Consider the following 17,744-nt stretch of genomic DNA (forward strand, 5'->3'; position numbering starts at 1 on the left):
ATTTCCAAAATCTGTTCTTGTGTTATATCATGTAAAGACGGTACTCCTCTGCATAGAGTTGACACTATTAAATATCTTGGTGTATGGCTTGATTCTAAACTTTCCTTTAAACCACACATTAATCATGTTTTACGAAAAGTCAATGTTGGAATGAGTATTTTGTATCGATCTCGAAATTGCTTCTCTTATAGTGTTCGTAAGAAACTAGTTGCTCAATTAATATTTCCGTTTTTTGATTACTGTGGTTTATCAGACGGCCTTAAAATTTGATCTTGTCTCACTTAATTCGGCATATAATAGAATTTGCAGATTCGTTTTAGGATGTTCTTTTTCCACTCACCACTGTACAATGTATGATGCACTTCAGTGGCCATCTTTGAATGTGAGAAGGCAGATTCACTGGCTCCAATTTATATTCAAATGTATTTACTTTGATTATCCTAGTTATCTACAACAATACTTTGTACTCTTTTCTTCAAACCACCAAGTTAGGCATTCTGTCCAGACTTACTTTCTCGTTCCTCGTGTTAAAAAAACAATTGGTAAGAGAGCATTTATGTTTAAAGCCGTAGACTGGAATAATTTGCCTGTAGATATTAGATCCATTACTTCATTTCGGTTGTTTAAACAATCTTTATTATCTTATTTTAAAGTAGATTGCACATGCTAATAATTGGACATCAAATCATCCCAAAAATGTTTTAAAGCAATTTCTATATTTTGGTTTTTAAACATCCAGTAATTGCTATAAATCCATTAATAAAAGTCATGTGAATGTCTCAGAAATGCATTGGTCAAAAGGTGTGGGAACCCTTCAGTATGAGCAATTCATCCTAAATGGATTTGATCAAAACAATAGCGTCCCAGACCACACATCCAGCCAAGGTAAGTTCACAGGTGTTGAGAAATCACTTCTCTTGTCTTGAAGCATTTCCTTGAAATCATGTGACTCTGATCCTACTTAATATGGCAAAACAGGAAACGCATAAAGGAGGGAAAGTGAGGGAGAAAAGCAGCAGGACAGTTCTGTACACACTAAGGTGCAAACGCACATAAGAGAGACTTTCTTGTGAATGACACAGCTTTAGTGAAATGGCTTTCAGGTCTCTGCAAGGAAATATGAGCCTGCTGCTCCTGCTCTTAGTCTGCTTACACTTCATTACAGGTAGGTCTATATAGTAGCGTTTAATGTCTTATCAGGACTGTTTGCAGATTTCCATCAGATATTGGTCATGGGGGTGATGTGGGACACATGGCTTTGTTTAATTCTTTATCCGTCTTTAGAAAACAGGACTGCTGCAATATCCATTCGAGAAAAATGCGAGTGCATTGAGGACACTGGCTCAGTGCAATGGAGAAAAATCACAGACTACACAATCATACCGAAGAATCCTCTCTGCAACAAGGTTCAAATCATGTGAGTAAACAAACATCATTCCCATGCAAATTGAGGGGGATTTGATTGTGTAGTGCTCCATGAGATTTGTGACCCTGGATCACAAAACCAGTCACAAGTCGCACGGGTATATTTGTGGCAATAGCCAACAGTATGGGTCAAAATGATTGATTTTTCTTTTATGCTAAAAATCATTAGGATAATAGGTAAAGATCATGTTCCATGAAGATATTTTGTAAATTTCCTCTCGTGAATATATAAAACGTTTATTTTTGTGAGTGAATGCAGCACAATCGCGAACATAAATGGACAACTTTAAAGGCGATTTTCTCAATGTTTCGATTTTTTTGCATCCCTCAGATTACAGACTTTCAAATAGTTGTATCTCGGCCAAATATTGCCCTATTTGTTTGTCTAAAACACTTTTGCGGAAATCATGTCTAAACTTGGGTCATTCCAATCGAGTCACACCTTCCACAGATCATTTGCTGAAATCATTTATCGCCCTCATGTCACTGAAAACTCGCATGACTTTTTTTCATGTAGAACACATAAAGTGTTATGTCAATGCTACTCTTTAGCAATAAAAAAAAAAAAAAAAATACAAAAAAACACTTGGTGATCACTGCCTGTCTAAATAAACGCAATATACAAAGTGGGCAAATTACCTCTCAAAAATTGCCCTTGCCTCCAAAATCTATAGTAGGCTAATATTCAAATGCACTCTGTACTTTATACTGTAGAACTAAGTCTGTAATAATTAACATGAAATTATATCTCTTCTGGAAATTTTTAAATCCAGTTCATTGTAAACAGTATGTGAGGATATTACACAATATCTCGTGTTGGGGCACATCGCGAGTAGAGATCATTTATCTAATTGAAAGCCCAAAGCCAGGCTGTGACAAGATGCATCATATTGGATTCGGTTAATTTGAATTTGGGCATGAGGGGGCATGATATGACAAATAAAAACATTGAATTCTTTCTCAAGAAACTGGAAATGCAACAAGATTTAGTGAATACAGATAGAGTGGGATCATTTTTGATACAAGAAAATTCTGGTATTTTGATGCCAAATGGCTTAACCCCTCACAAAATACTTGTTTAAACAGCTCAAGATCCTCAATGCACTACAAAGAGGAAACTGTATTTGCCTTATGTCTAATGCTTAAGTTTGATTTAGTAAAAACGTTTACAATAGTCTAAGCAATTACCAAACAACACAAATGTTAAATACATTTTCAGTATATTTAATTTTAGAGTTCAACTGAAGTTTGTTCGGAAGGGTGGCATGAGCAAACGACTCAGATCAAGAGTTATGTATTCTGTAGCTTGAAGTGGTTTGCTCACATTTGACAACATCATGATCTCCTCCACAGACTCCAGATGTCAGGTAAACGAGTTTGTCTAAATCCAGAGTCCAAGCAGGGGAAAAAACTGCAAAAATGCTGGAAAAGGTATGTGAACAACAACTGCCCTCTCTAAGGAAATTTTACTATTATTTATAAAGAATCCACTCATAAAAAATCTTGCAAAAGTATAAATTAGACTGATTTAGAACTTAATTCAAGCAATTTCAGTGAAAACACTGCCACCCTGTGGCAGAAGTAAATCCTAGCACTAGTAGTATTTACTTCTGACACAGGGTGGCAGTACACCCAAATTCTCATTCTATAGATTCACTAGCTCCCCTCTCAACATACATTCAACACAAAATCTATGTTTGCATATTAATAAATTAGCATTCAGTAATTTAAAAATGTTTTAAAGTAACATGATCTTTATAAAAAATATGAATAAAAATACTTGCTATATGCACTACAAGCCTTGCTTGCATTATACAGATTGTCATTGCCAATGCTTTCAGGGATGGTTGAGTCAGAATAAACAGGTCTCTGGTGAATTTTAAGTGTTTATGTTGCCATTAATGATGTGCATTGATTAAGGGTCGAGAATGTGTTTTGCTCAGCTTTTCAGGCCTCCCAAATAATTAAACCCCCTCACTGTTCTATTGTCCAGGATTAAATTCATCACACAGAAGAAGACGGTCTGTCTGAAGCTCAAGAGGAAGCAGAATGGACCAAAAAGGTCCAAGAAGCATTAACTCAACAGTTCTGATATTTTCTGTGTAGAAAGACTATCTGCCTGCACTTCATCATTTACCCTCCCTGTCCTTTATTTGCACAAAATATATGAAATGTGTTATGTTTGTATATATATATATATTGTGTTTGTACTGCTCATTTCTAATAAAACCTTTTTTAAAAAATATAGTATTTGTGTATTTCATGTGATAGCCTGTATCATTTTTTTTTGTGTACATGTGACATGACACTATTTGACATAATAAAAAATAAAAAATAAATACAAATGACACAAATGTTCAGAAAGCTCCCCAATTTACCTGTATTCACCAAACTAAAATAAACAAAATGGCTCCTACTCAGTGAAGGAAATAAATCTGAATATTCTATGAAATAACCCAACCTCAACTAACCGTCCACATCAATTATTAATTATGCCATTTTAGTCTCATGGCAAGAAAACGCCTTTCAATGGACAAAAAGATATACACAATCTACTGTGTCCACCAGAAAGATTCACACTTATAAAATGAATTAGGCTGATATAAAAACAAGATGTCCTGTCTAGAGATGCTCCCCAACTCCATAAAGAAATTACACTGTGAATCCCCCAACCAATTACTGTACAGTAGCTGTGACTCTCAGCTGCAGGAATATCAAGCATATACAGTAGAGCCCTTAACCACTGCTGGATTTTTGTGCGTGACTATTTTGCAGAAGTTGGACAGATTGAGAAGACACATGAAAAATGCTAAGTTTAATATAGGCTATATATGATATGCTTCTATCATGAAAAGAAAAAAAACACATATTACAAAAATGTCACAATGCTGATTCACATCTGGTGCAGATGTAGTCTGTCAGAAGGTTCACTCAAGTTTGTTTTGACTGCTGTATAAAGACATACCTGAGAAGAGTTTCAGAAGAAGCCTAAGTAGCCTTCAAAAGTAGACAGCAGTAGGTACATAAAGCTCACCTGCAGAATTATACAGAAAACACCTCAAATAAATCCATTTCCATTAATAATGCACTCTATCTTTTCCATTTCCTTGCATATTGCCTCCTTACCATCTCATGAAACGCCGTTCCTTTGTAAGAGCTGACAGAGCCCAGCTGTTTTGCAAGACAACGTCTTATCTTCCACTTCACCCTGCTGCTTCCTCGGGGAATAGAATAATACTACTCGTTGAGAAGACTGGCAGCTATGTAAACCAATCATACGCTCCGCTGATTACCGGAGCCAATCAGAGACGTCCGTGGGCGGGAAACTTTTGCGGTTGCCCTGGGAAACGCTGGGACTGTTCACACCAATATTAGCATGTCTGTAAGATAATTATCAGGAGTCTTGCGATAACCACAAGACAATTAAACTGCAAATGAAAGGGTGCTGTTTAAATTGCTTTCGGCCCACCTGTTATATTACAACTTAATTAATGCTTTTCAAATGTAAAGCTTTAGTAAAACTTAACACGCGTATAAATGCAACGCTAGATAGTTTCTTTCAGTCTCATAACTGGGGAACATGAGCTTCCTGTTTTTAGCTCAGTCTAGGAAAATATGACACTGAAAGGTCGAATAAAATATTTGAGGAAGTAGATGCTTTAAGCTGCCAAGAGACTTCATCCACGGGGGAGGACGTATTTGTTTTAAAAGGGAAATAATTGCATTAACGGGACTGCCAAAAAAGGAAACTTATTTATGAATTTAGAAACAAATGTTTCGAATTGCAAACCCAGAACCCTCCTCAAATAGGCTACTCAAAATATTTCAGTGAGCAAATCTGTAGCCCCACCCCCTTTTTCAGCACTGCACTGAACCTTGTGTTCTGAATTTTTATATTTTATAGTAGTATTATATTAGTTTTAGTTTATATTTCCACAGCATTAAGGTAAGATCTTATGGATTTATGAACTCACCACTCGTTTTAAAATCTTCCCGGTTTACTGACACTTGTTTTGACGACAGCTTCAAACATTACAATGCTCATGGTCACCAGCTAATAACTAGGCATAATAAATATATGTGGCAAAAACAGAAGTCAAAACCACAAAATTCTAAAGAAGGATGCACACTTGTTTCTCTTGTGCATAAGGTCTATAGTGTCTCTCGGGCCTCAGCTGTGGTTAATAAGAGTAGGAGATAGAATTCTCAATTTTGGGTAAACTGTGATCATTTACTCACCCATATGTCTTTCTAAAGTATGACTTTCTTGTGTAAATTACAAAAGCAAGATTTATTGAAGAACAGTGTAACCAAACCATTTTGGTGACTATTGACTTCCATTGAAAGGATCAAAAAGACCATATATTTTGTTCCACAGAAGAAGGAAAGACATGAGGGTGAGTAGGCCTAAATGATGACAGAATTTTTTAATTTTGGGTGAACTATCCCATTTAAACTAGATTGTTGCAAGAATATGAATTATCTCATATTATTATTATTATTTCAAATATAGAAAAGACACTGTAATGCTAAATATAAAAGGAAATTATGACTCTAGGCTAGACAGTGGATATATTTAAATTTCTAGAGAAGTACACATACAACTGCACTTCTGCTATTCATCTGTGTGGAGACAAATGGAATATATTAATCAGGGTCCAAGTTCACTAAAGGGAACATAAATCATCCTAATAGTGACTTCGCCCAAAACATTTATTTAAAACAGCTTTGACAATACTAAGAGCTAAAATCTCTGAATTTAAATAACAGCTATGCTTTTTAAATGGCACCTTTTAGTTGGCATATTTACATCATTAACCCACAAGGGATTATGGGTATTTCCCATAGCTTTAATTTTGTATTTGATCACTTGTAGTTATTAAGGGTGATTTTTAAGCCAAAGAAGATCAAGAAAGATTTATTAGTGGGTTTATGTGGGAGTTTAATTCTTGTCATTCTAAAGCATCATTGCCTGACCCATTGATGCTCATAGATTTTTCACTCCAGTTATTTTGAACAATTTCTGCTCTGCAAGTCTGCGACTAGCTAATATCGCCAGTAAAATGTTGAAGCTATTCGATTTACACAGTTAGAAGCACAACACAAGTGCAATGAATTTATTGTTTAATAGACATCCATACAGGTTAATGGAGAGGAATTACCCCTGGGGGGTTGCTGTCCAGTCTTTAGACTGAAAACCCTCTTGTCTGGGTCAGTATGATGAATGGAATCTCTTAATTGTATTGACGTATGGAGAATGGGTGCAGGAGATCCAGGCTTAAGGTTACAGACTGGAATAAAAAACAGCTCTTTGACTGACAGTGTTCAAATGTTGTTTAGGGAGCTCGCTTCTTGTAAAAGAAGGATGTTAACAATTGTAAGCATGTTTTTTTATTTTTTTATCCGTACCAGGTATGATTTCCTCATGTGGGGTTGGTCAGGGTAAAATTGCAAGCACAATAAACCTTACAAGAATAGAAAATTGGCTACTTTGCCATAGACTGGAGTGAGACCATAGACGTCTCTCGAGCTGTCACAATCTTTTTTGGTGCTCTGTCGCATGACAAATCATTGTAGCGCCTCAGTTCAAGCGGAGCGCACGTGAACCGATCATCTCTTCCGCTTTACTTGTTACAACACGAAATAAACATTAAAGAACATCACAAGAAGTAATGTTGAAAGATACAGTACAACTTACTGAAATACGTGTTGTCACATGCAATCGCTCAATCTGTGTTTCAGTTGTACCTTACAAAAGTCATTCAACGCCCAAAAACTCATAAAGTCAGCAAGAACATTTAACTTAGAGAGGAGCATTTTGCTAAATATATGCACTAAATTGCATATTCATTGTATTTTTACTTAACCTTTTCTTGAATATTTGAATAAATTGGCCACAATTTAAATGTTAAAATGAAATAATGAGTAGAACCATAATTATATCATTATACATTTATTATAACGTTATTATAAAAACTTCCTTGTGTGTAATTCATATGTAAATAGCCTAGAAATTAATTCATTTTAAACCAATGATGTACCACCTGTATAGTTTACAGCATTAATTGAAAGATATTTTTCTCATATTCTAAGAAGAACTATTTGTATTAACTTTTCACATAGCATCTAATGCCTACACTGATTTATAACACCATTATCACTCACATTTACAGTGTAATCATTGGTGCTTTATCTGACGTGGTCTCCTCTTGCTCCACCTCATGGTATTCTTCCATTTCAGTATCACTACATCTGAGACTCTCAATGAAGTGCACATTTCTTGTGTCTGTTTGTCTTTTCTTGCGTTGGGCATTCTTCACTGACTGAGCCCTGTCTTTGGGGCCATGCAGTCGGCTATTGCTAGGAAAAAAAGATGCTCTTTTGCCGGAGATGACGTGGAAGAAAGAGACGTGTTCAGTGTCCCCCGTGTCTGGGACACAGACAGAAGACAGAGCCGGGTCACAATACGATGCACTGGACTCTTTAGGCAGATCTGCCTTTTTCTTTTTGCTCAATATGAAGTTAAAGAATCCAGTCACTACCAGCATAACTCCTGTAAAGTATAGGCAAAGTTTCTTAATTCATGGTAACCTGTATGCTAGTGTGTTCCTAAACTTGGTCAGAATTCACTTTTGGCAGATATTTACATATTTAAATTGTTCTAAATTATTGTTTTGATTTACAGCGAATGCTATTTCATTCGGTGAAATACAGACCCTTTCCAAAAACTTTGAATATCATGGAAAAGTTAATTTATTTCCATAATTCCATTAAAAACGTTAAACTTCCATAGATTATAGATTCAGGGCCCACAAACGATTTCAAGTATTTAGTTGTTTATTTGTACATAATTTGGGCTTCCAGCTCATAAAACCCACGAAAACAGGATTTAAAAAAATGTGAATATTACATGAAATCACACAGTAATTACACAGTGATACCATGGTCATTGAACCAGGTTTTTGTTCTTGTGGCAGTGTGGGCAGGTGCAAATCCTGCTGGAAAATGAAGGAAGCATGAAGTGCTCTGAAAATGTCCTGGTAGACGGCTGCGTTGACTCTGGATTTAATAAAGCACAGTGGACCAAAGTCCCCTTTTCTGATGAGAGCAGATTTTGCATCTCATTTGGAAACCAAGGTCCCAGAGTCTGGAGGAAGAATGGAGAGGCACACAATCCAAGATGCTTGAAGTCCAGTGTGAAGTTTCCACAGTCTGTGTTGGTTTGGGGAGCCATGTCATCGGCTGGTGTTGGTCCACTGTGCTGTCCACTCAACGCAGCCGTCTACCAGGACATTTTCAGAGCACTTCATGCTTCCTTCAGCAGACAAGCTTTATGGAGATGCTGACTTCATTTTCCAGCAGGATTTGCACCTGTCCACACTGCCAAAAGAACCAAAACCTGGTTCAATGACCATGGTATCACTGTGTAATTACTGTGTGATTTCATGTAATATTCTAATTTTTTGAAATCCTGTTTTTGTGGGTTTTATGAGCTGGAAGCCCAAATTATGTACAAATAAACAACTAAATACTTGAAATCGTTTAAGTTGTGGGCCCTGAATCTATAATCTATGGAAGTTTAACGTTTTGAATGGAATTATGGAAATAAATAAACTTTTCCATGATATTCAAATTTTTTGGAAAGGGTCTGTATATTATTATTTATATGTTTATTAAATAATATAATAATATATGATTTATGTAATAAATTGAAAGACCTGGTATTACAGCGTGCCACGCAAGCACTGGGTGCAGGAAACACATCACAGACATCATTGTGTAGTATAGAAATTTCTGAAAACCTCCAACTTTGGTCATCTTCTTCCAAAGAATGAAAATCTTCCATGTGGGTGGACAACTGCATGCAAGAAAAACAGATATGAGTAAATGCATTGATTAAAATCGCACAAGCAAGTACATGATTCATATAATCTGATTGTACGTACGGAAGGCACGTTGCCAACAGAGCGTCAATGAAATAGGCAACTTCAAAAAGCATGATCACCAGTGAGGAAAGCCTGCGGAAATACAAACAGGAGTAATGCAGTGGTTTTGGAAGAATGTAAGCTCAAACAGTTCAAAGGGGTACCAAAACATACATATGAAATCATGTTTACTCTATTAATGTTTTTGGTGAACGATTTAAATGTTAACTCTCACTTCTCGCAACGCAATCAGTTCCTGGAGAATCAATTCAAGTCCCACTTCACATGTTTTCTTATTGAGAATCCTGAATCTCACCTCAATAAAGTAAAATGGACTGTGAATATGTATTTATGTTAACTTTAATCGCTTGTTCCTCTTCATGCTTTTTATCCAGAGTAATATATTCATTACCATTCAGTAGATATTTGATCTCGCATTTTCGGGCTGTTTATGATATTCTGGTGTTCATGCATGTGAACAACCGCTTAATCCCTATGGAAATATCTCCCTGTTGTTCATGCAGAACCTCTCTGGTCTGGCTGTGAGCCCAGAAAGATCAGATAATCTGGGACAAGAGGCCCATTTGCCTCCCTCTGTGTAATTCTCAAGAGGCGCTACTGTTTTGCCAGCTATAGTTAGAAATGGAATGACAGTGGCCTTCAGTGACCATGTTCCTTATAGACTTTATGCGCCAGAGAAACAGGTGCGCAGCCATCTTTAGAATTTTGTGTTTGAACTTCCGGTTTTGCGTTAGCACTGTATATTTCAATGGCATCGCTGTCGAAAAGCAATTAGGTTAAGTGGATTTACTAGGGCTGTAACGATACACTCATGTCACGATTCGATACATATCACGATAGTGAACTCACGATACAATATTGTTGCGATACTCCAAGATATAATGTAAAAGGTTGACAAAAAATGACCTGTTGATAAAAATGCTAAAATTTGGTATTACATTGGGTGCGGAAATGAATGTGCTGGTAACCCAATGCACAGGACAATAGTGACACCGCAATAAAAATACTCATGATTCTGATGCTGAAAACCAAATTATTTTAGACAAATATCCCAGACAGCAACATAGTTTCGGCCCAGATCCGGCCCACATCTGGTACGCGTGGAATCCACATGTACCATATGTGGCCCGGATCTGGGCCAGTGTCCGTGCTGGTGTCCATATCCATGTCAGTCTCCTTGCCGGTGTCCGTCTTCTTTCCGGTGTCAGTCTCTGTGCCACTGTCTGTGCCCGTGCCGATCTCTGTGCCCGTTCCGGTGTCAGTCTCCGTGCCGGTGTCCGTCTCCATTCCAGTGTCCATCTCCATGCCAGTGTCCGTCTCTGTGCCAGTGCCGGTGCCGGTGTCCATGCCGGTGCCGGTGCCGGTGTCCGTGCCGGTGTCCGTTTCCATGCCGGTGTCAATAACGGTGCCAGTGTCCATCTCCGTGCCGGTGTCAGTCTCCGTGCCAGTGTCCATCTCCGTGCCGGTGACCGTGTTCGTGCCGGTGTATGTGCCCGTGCCCGTGCCAGTGTCCGTGCCCGTTCCGGTGTCAGTCTCCGTGCCGGTGTCCGTCTCCATTCCAGTGTCCATCTCCATGCCAGTGTCCGTCTCTGTGCCAGTGCCGGTGCCGGTGTCCATGCCGGTGCCGGTGCCGGTGTCCGTGCCGGTGTCCGTTTCCATGCCGGTGTCAATAACGGTGCCAGTGTCCATCTCCGTGCCGGTGTCAGTCTCCGTGCCAGTGTCCATCTCCGTGCCGGTGACCGTGTTCGTGCCGGTGTATGTGCCCGTGCCCGTGCCAGTGTCCGTGCTGGTGTCCATCTCCGTGCAGTCTCCATGTCCTTGCCGGTGTCCATCTCCATGTCCGTGCCAGTGTCCATCTCATGCCAGTGCCGGTGTCCATGCCTGTGCCGGTGTCCATGCCTGTGCCAGAGTCCGTCTCCATGCCAGTGCCGGTGTCCGTCTCCGTGTCAGTCTACATGTCGGTGTCCGTCTCCGTGCTGGGTTCTGTCTCCATGCCAGTCTCCGTCTCTGTGCTGGTGCCGATGTCCGTGTCTCCATGTCAGTCTCCGTGCCGGTGTCCATGTCCATGTCAGTGCCGGTGCCCGTGTCCGTGCCGGTGTCCGTCTCCCTGCCGATGTCCGTCTCCTTGTTAGTCTCCATGCCGGTGTCCGTCTCCGTGCCGATGCCCATGTCCGTGCCAGTGTCCGTGTCCGTGCCGGTGTCCATGCCCGTGCTGGTGTCCATCTCCGTGTCAGTCTCCTTGCAGGTGTCTGTCTCCGTGCCGGTGTCCGTCTCCGTGTCAGTCTCCTTGCCGGTGTATGTCTCTGTGCCGGTGTCCGTCTCCGTGCCAGTGCCGATGTCTGTGCCGGTGTCCGTGTCGGTGTCCGTGTCCGTGTCCATGTCCGTCTCAAAAATGAAAATCCTGTCCTTATTTACTCACTCTAATTTTGTTCCAAACCTGTATTCATTTTTTTCTTGTCCTGAACACAAAAGAAGATATTTTGAAGAATGTGGCTAACCAAACAGTGGCAGGTCCCCTTGACTTCCATAGTAGGACAATATATACTTTGGAAGTCACTGGGGACCAACAACTGTTTGGTTAGCCACATTCTTCAAAATATCTTCTTTTGAGTTCAGCACAAGAAAGAAATTAATACAGGTTAATAAAAAAACAAACAAAAAAACAAACAAAAAATCACTCACTGCACTGAGAACTTTATTAGAAGTATCAATGCATAATTTATACAGTGAAGTCTATGTAGTGTTTTATTTTTATATTTGTTCATTTAATTTCTTTCTAGAATGCTTCTGTTAAATACACCTACTGAAGCTGGAAAAATAGCGCACTGTTTATTTAATTTGTACATTATGTAATTTTAATCTTTGTTCTTACCTTTTAATAACAAAGAAAATAATAACAAAGATTTTATCTTAGCCACTTTGGCCTTAATGTCTGACATCCTTTTTTATTTTATATTTTGTTACCTAGTAAGGCTTTGTTTTTAAAATAGGGACATTAGTTTGTAATGCTCAGTCACTAGCAAAATAGTAAAACCAACATGAAAAAGAATCGTGATAAAATTATGAATCGTGATTTTCCGGGAAAAAAAAAAACGTGATATGATATTTTTGCCATATCTCACACCCCTACTTCTGCGCACTGTGCCTTGGCATGCGCTGACCCCGCTCTGTGATTTTACGTGGCCTACCACTTTGTGGCTGAGTTGCTGTTGTTCACAATTGCTACCACTTTGTTATAATACCACTAACAGTTGACCGTGGAATATTTAGTAGTGAGGAAATTTCACGAATGGACTTATTGCACAGGTGGCATCCTATCATACCACGCTTGAATTCACTGAGCTCCAGAGACCGACCCAGTCTTTCACAAATGTGTGTAGAAGCAGCCTGATTTTATACAACTGTGGCCATGGAAGTGATTGGAACACCTGAATTCAATGATTTGGAGGACAAGGATACAAAGTATTAATAACAAATACTATCATAAAACAATAACTGAAAATACATTAAAGGAATGGTTCTAATTCTAAAATGGGAAAACAAACTGATCAGTCTCTTAGATCTAACCACATCTTTAAAAATCACTGTGGCTTTATTTGCTCGTTGCAGGAAAAATTAAATACAATCTGACAGGAAGACATGTCTCAGAGAACTTTCATATGAATAACAATGTGCTATACCTCCCACAGCAGCTTATTATATACTCACAGGAGGTAGACGGCCAAGCTGTTGAACTCCCCCTGTCTCTGAGTCTCTACACCCACTGCACAAAGCACTGACAACACACACACACACACACACACATTAAACTTAACCTGCAGAAATCATAATCAATTAATTTACTGCTTATTCAGGTTAGTAGTTGTTGTTGAAGTTGTTAAGTTTAGGTATAAGGGAGGATTAAGTGATTTAGAAATTAGAATATGGTCATGGCCATAAGGCATTAATATTATATTAATATTATTATATTATTATAGGTACTGTATAAGTACTAACAGAAAATATGTTAGTAATATGTAAGCTAATAAGAAACTAGTTAATAGTGAGAATTGGTCCCCAAACTGAAGTGTTATCATAACACTTCAGGGGGGTCGAAATTCGGCACAACACCTGTATAACCTTTGGACTTTTCACAAAAATGGAATGCAATTCTTATTGTGGTCACTAGATGTCAGATTTGCCACACACTACAGCTTGGCAAATAAACCCAAATAAACCCCAGGTTTTGGGAGAAAAAAATTACAAATCAAAAACAAACTAAATAAAATACAATACATGTGTTATTCAATAGCCTATGTGTGAGAATTTTACAGGTCTCTGTGCAATGCAAAAACATTTTGAAACATTTTCATTAGATTTGTGAATGAAATAGGCCTACGTAAAAAGGTATTTTTCTTGTATTACAAAAAAAAAATGAGTAAATAGCCTACTCTTAGTATTATTATCATGTAATTTGTAACACTAGCTAGTTTTATTCACATTTCACCTTGAAAATGAGATTTAAAAAAAAACGTTATTTCTTATTATTTGTAAAAGATATCCTAACAAGCCATCTCAAGTCACCTTAGTTAGGCCATAGCGCTTTTTAAAATACAGATTGTTTCAAAGCAGCTTTACAGAGATAACAGGAAAATTATCCAACAAAGTTTGTTTCTAGAAGAAAATAGCATCACAGTCCAGTAAGTGCAGTGATGATTCATTTTTCTTGTAAAAAAGTTATTCATTTAGTTCATTTATAGCCGTTCTGTAGAAAACCGTGATGTCGTCGTCAAGGGACGTTTCCCGAAAGCAACGATAGCCAACTATGGTCGCAAATTCAGTCGTTATCTTATCAGCATAGTTCAACGAGTCGGTGTTTCCCGAAACCATCGTTCCAACGAACATTCGCAAACAGCATCGCAATGTTGTGTGGTTGAAACGACAAGCTCTCGAGCTGTGATTAGAAGCATAGTTTCTAGATTGCATGACATGTGGACTTAATAAATCCTTATCTTGAGCAATATGGCATTCAGTACAACCAGTGTCTTTTATTTAGAATACATACAAATGTCCTTTACGTCTTTGAGTTTGTCAAGAGATTTAAAGCACCGTTTTTGAAGACTGCGCATGTGCGAACGTGCTCTAAATAGGATAGCCTAAGAACGAGCCTATATGATTGAATCTGGAAATAAAGCGAAATAACTGAGAAAAATTAGAAATAGTCCTCAGATGCCACGTCTGTCGTTTATATCAGGTCCGGGTATCTAGCATTAATTCGATCTCAAACAGTTTCATTAAAATAAGTTATTACTCCACCACGTGCGTGACGTCATAAACCAACGTGGTTGAACGACCACTTTGCGACAATATGGTTTCGGGAAACAGTCGTGACTAGCTAGTTGATTTCTTCAACGATGCTTCGTACTAGTGAAGCATCAAGTTACGTCGTTGTACGGGAAACGCACCCCTGCTCAGTTCAGTTCTCATATATGCAGGCAGATCAATATTATTGTTGAATATTAGATTAAATGTCCCCAACTAAGCAAGCCAAAAGCCAAAGGCGACAAAGGCTACAGTGGCTAGGAACCAAAACTCCATCAGGTGTCAGAATGGAGAAAAGAAATTAAGTAGGCTAATGTGGATCTATTACTTTGCATAGTCCCATTATTATTAGTAGACCTATTATTTAATAAAAAAATAAAAACCCTGTTGGGTTTAAAGTTTGCTATTGAATAATCTTGCATTTAATATTGTTTATGTAATTGTTGGACTTAAGGAATCTAGTAAATCATCCCTACTTCTTTTCTTTCTTTTTTCATTATTTTTCTTTTTCTTTTTTTACATACACTTACCCTCTATTTCAACTTAAATGGGCCATTTCGTAAACACTGGAACAGGGCCTTTCTTTCCCTCATTTTAAAGCAGATTACAGTATGTTGGGTAATGAGCACAAAATGCACATTTCAGAATTCTAAACATTAATCACAGGGTTTAAAAATTGCTCCTAATGCATTCTTGATGCAACTGGTGCAACATATATATTTTTTCATTTAAAAGTAATTTATAGCACTTTCAGTGAAACAATGGCCAACAGAAGTATACAGAAAAGAACAGTCCTACCTGCAGCAGTCGAGATGCCAAGAACTCTGCAGGCACATTCCACTATAACCCACAAAGCCGAGCCCTTCATGGCTGAAATTAAAACGTTTTTTACTTTAGAACATTTGTTGATAGTTAACGTTCTCTTTCGACTGTTAATTTATTGGTAGTTAAAAGAGGAAGTCAGAACTTTGTGTAAGGATGGCAGCGCCACTGCAGCCCCATGGTTAGTAATCTCCTCGCCTGAGCTTGAGGGTGCCGTCGGCTGCGTCCCAGTGCAGAGTTTACCCTAGTAATCAGCCTAACAGAAAAAACTAAAACCCAAACACACCACCCTCTGCTTGTTCTTGCTAAATTCCACCTCTACTCAAGGTTATTGGACCAAACAATGAAAAAGTTTACAGTTAAAGATTACCTGACTAGGTACTAGCAAAGAGCACAAATAAGGCATGTTCCCTGAGGGGGACACACACACATGTAAATACACACTTGTGCACACAAGCCTGTTGCAGGACCCTCACAGGTTACGAGCAGTGACCTTCATGAGGAGGTATTCCACCCTCCATCCTTTTACAGCTGCTGAGGGACACATTCAAATTAAATTACGTTCATCCAATCAGCCAATTAATCAAAAATGTCCTTGCCCAAGGTCAGATGTGTTTTTACAAAGTAAATGTACATGGAGTCTCAAACGTCTGCCTGATAAGCCCTGTCCTGAACTGATGATTAATGGTGGAGAAAGCAGCAGTACTTTCATAGCCCAATCCTGACACAAGACAGATGTTAATCATTCAGCAGAGGCACTGAACAGACACCATCTCTTCCAGTCTTTAGTTACCTGTGTCAAAGGTCAGACTTTTCTCAGTCATAACAGATCACAATTGATTAGAACCACAGCATGGCGCATGACGGCATGACACAGTAAGGGTCTGTGTAATTAAATCTGATCACACATGACTACAGTATTGCTAGGATTTCAAACCACATGCGTATCTTCGGCATTATACGACACATCACATCATTTTGGTTAATATATTGACTGATTCATAATACTTTTTTTTTTATAATAAAACTGTACAAAATAATAACACCAGTGTGAAAAAGATTTGTTTTAATCTAATATACAAGTTAATACTATGAATAATAATAATAGTAATAATAATAATGTATTTTCTAAATATTTTATTATCCTATAATAATAGGCCTAACTATTATTATTATTATCACTATAAAAAGTACTATTTTTTTAAACTAATATAATTTAGTTTTATTATATTATTATAATTAATTATATGTAATTAGTATTACCAAATTTTTTTCTAGTAATAAACAAACACTAAATAGACCAATTTGTGACTTAAAAATAAATATGGTAAAAAAAAAAAAATTTAAACGGGCAAAATTATATATTTATACTTGAAAGTGGTAGTTGCATAGCTGTCAATGGAGGGACGGAAAGCTCTCAAATTTTGATAAAAAGATCTGTTCCGAAGATTAAATTCTTACAGGTTTGGAATGAGGATGAGTAATTAATGACAGAATTTACATTTTTGGGTAAACTAACCCTTTAAAAGAAAGTTGTGAACAGCAAAATGTACCATAATGTGCATATCACACATGACAGCTGTTACAACATGACTAAACACAATTGTACAGAAATTCATGGTCTACCAAAAAGACAATCAAAATCATAACTTCCTCTGGCTCTGTACAGAGTCTCCGAGGTTAAATACCTTGTTGGCCAGCTCATCCTTTAGGGAAATATATCCTGAATGTTCATAAATAAGCGGAAAATAAAGGGGATATGGGAGTAACTAGGAAAATATCACAGATGTGAACTGTAAATCCTTTTTAAAAAGGTTTATGTGGCCTGGACATTCAAGGGACAAAAGAGGGTCTCCCGAAACCAACAGATTAACTGACTTCAGTTCTCAGTAACTGAGGCCCTGAAGAAGACAACATACTATACATCCTACTGTCCAGAGTGAAATAGGCGATCTTGGCAAACACTTGGAGAGTTCTGCTCTAATTTACAACTCTGATATCCAAGTTGACTCCTGCTAAGAGGAAAAATGTAAATCCCCTAACATTAGAACAAGGCTACCTTTGTTTTCTGCCTGGGTCAACTGTTTTCCAGATTAGCAGAATTGTATTCCAGGTATGTGCATTTCTGTGCTATGTTCTTTATTCACACTGTGAATTCACAACCACAGACCACTAAAAACAAGTTTAAAAGCATGGTCAAACCTTTTAAACTAACTCACCATTATTACAACAAACGTATACTTAGGCTAT

At 37.9% G+C, this 17,744-nt stretch overlaps 3 protein-coding genes across 4 annotated transcripts in view; 1 reads left to right on the top strand and 2 right to left on the bottom strand.

Moving 5' to 3' along the window:
* Positions 1-4,673, bottom strand: part of rassf4a (Ras association domain family member 4a) — a 29,031-nt gene extending 24,358 nt beyond the window's left edge. Inside the window, exons 1-2 of one of the 2 annotated variants that reach the window (XM_084391136.1) lie at positions 4,552-4,673; positions 4,391-4,459 (exon numbers count right to left, since the gene is read on the bottom strand). The gene's annotated coding sequence lies outside the window, so the exon portion shown is untranslated. The remainder of the gene's footprint in view (positions 1-4,390; positions 4,460-4,551) is intronic. The other variant, XM_084391137.1, reaches the window with a different exon arrangement.
* On the top strand, positions 995-3,662 carry cxcl18a.1 (chemokine (C-X-C motif) ligand 18a, duplicate 1). The gene is made up of 4 exons (XM_084391140.1): positions 995-1,165; positions 1,285-1,417; positions 2,779-2,856; positions 3,419-3,662. The coding sequence occupies exons 1-4, from the start codon at positions 1,093-1,095 to the stop codon at positions 3,501-3,503; spliced, it is 369 nt and encodes a 122-aa protein (XP_084247266.1). The 5' UTR covers positions 995-1,092; the 3' UTR covers positions 3,504-3,662.
* A 1,909-nt stretch (positions 4,674-6,582) lies between the features above and the next one.
* Positions 6,583-15,700, bottom strand: tmem72 (transmembrane protein 72). The gene is made up of 5 exons (XM_084392108.1): positions 15,471-15,700; positions 13,080-13,146; positions 9,372-9,443; positions 9,144-9,283; positions 6,583-7,978 (listed from the first exon to the last, which is right to left on the bottom strand). The coding sequence occupies exons 1-5, from the start codon at positions 15,538-15,540 to the stop codon at positions 7,593-7,595; spliced, it is 735 nt and encodes a 244-aa protein (XP_084248234.1). The 5' UTR covers positions 15,541-15,700; the 3' UTR covers positions 6,583-7,592.
* Positions 15,701-17,744: the final 2,044 nt, after the last annotated feature.

Source organism: Rutilus rutilus, assembly GCF_951802725.1.
Source record: "Rutilus rutilus genome assembly, chromosome: 20".
NCBI classification, from domain to species: domain Eukaryota; kingdom Metazoa; phylum Chordata; class Actinopteri; order Cypriniformes; family Leuciscidae; genus Rutilus; species Rutilus rutilus.

What these genes read in the sequence shown, in the direction of transcription:
- tmem72 (XM_084392108.1), bottom strand. Translation starts at nt 15,540, where the DNA reads ATGAAGGGCTCGGCTTTGTGGGTTATAGTGGAATGTGCCTGCAGAGTT. An exon ending in TGGCATCTCGACTGCTGCAG is followed by an intron (nt 13,147 to 15,470) that starts GTAGGACTGTTC and finishes GTGTGTTGTCAG; the next exon opens with TGCTTTGTGCAGTGGGTGTA. An exon ending in GTGGCACGCTGTAATACCAG is followed by an intron (nt 7,979 to 9,143) that starts GTCTTTCAATTT and finishes TATACTTTACAG; the next exon opens with GAGTTATGCTGGTAGTGACT.
- cxcl18a.1 (XM_084391140.1), top strand. Translation starts at nt 1,093, where the DNA reads ATGGCTTTCAGGTCTCTGCAAGGAAATATGAGCCTGCTGCTCCTGCTC. An exon ending in TGCAACAAGGTTCAAATCAT is followed by an intron (nt 1,418 to 2,778) that starts GTGAGTAAACAA and finishes TCTCCTCCACAG; the next exon opens with ACTCCAGATGTCAGGTAAAC. An exon ending in CTGCAAAAATGCTGGAAAAG is followed by an intron (nt 2,857 to 3,418) that starts GTATGTGAACAA and finishes TCTATTGTCCAG; the next exon opens with GATTAAATTCATCACACAGA.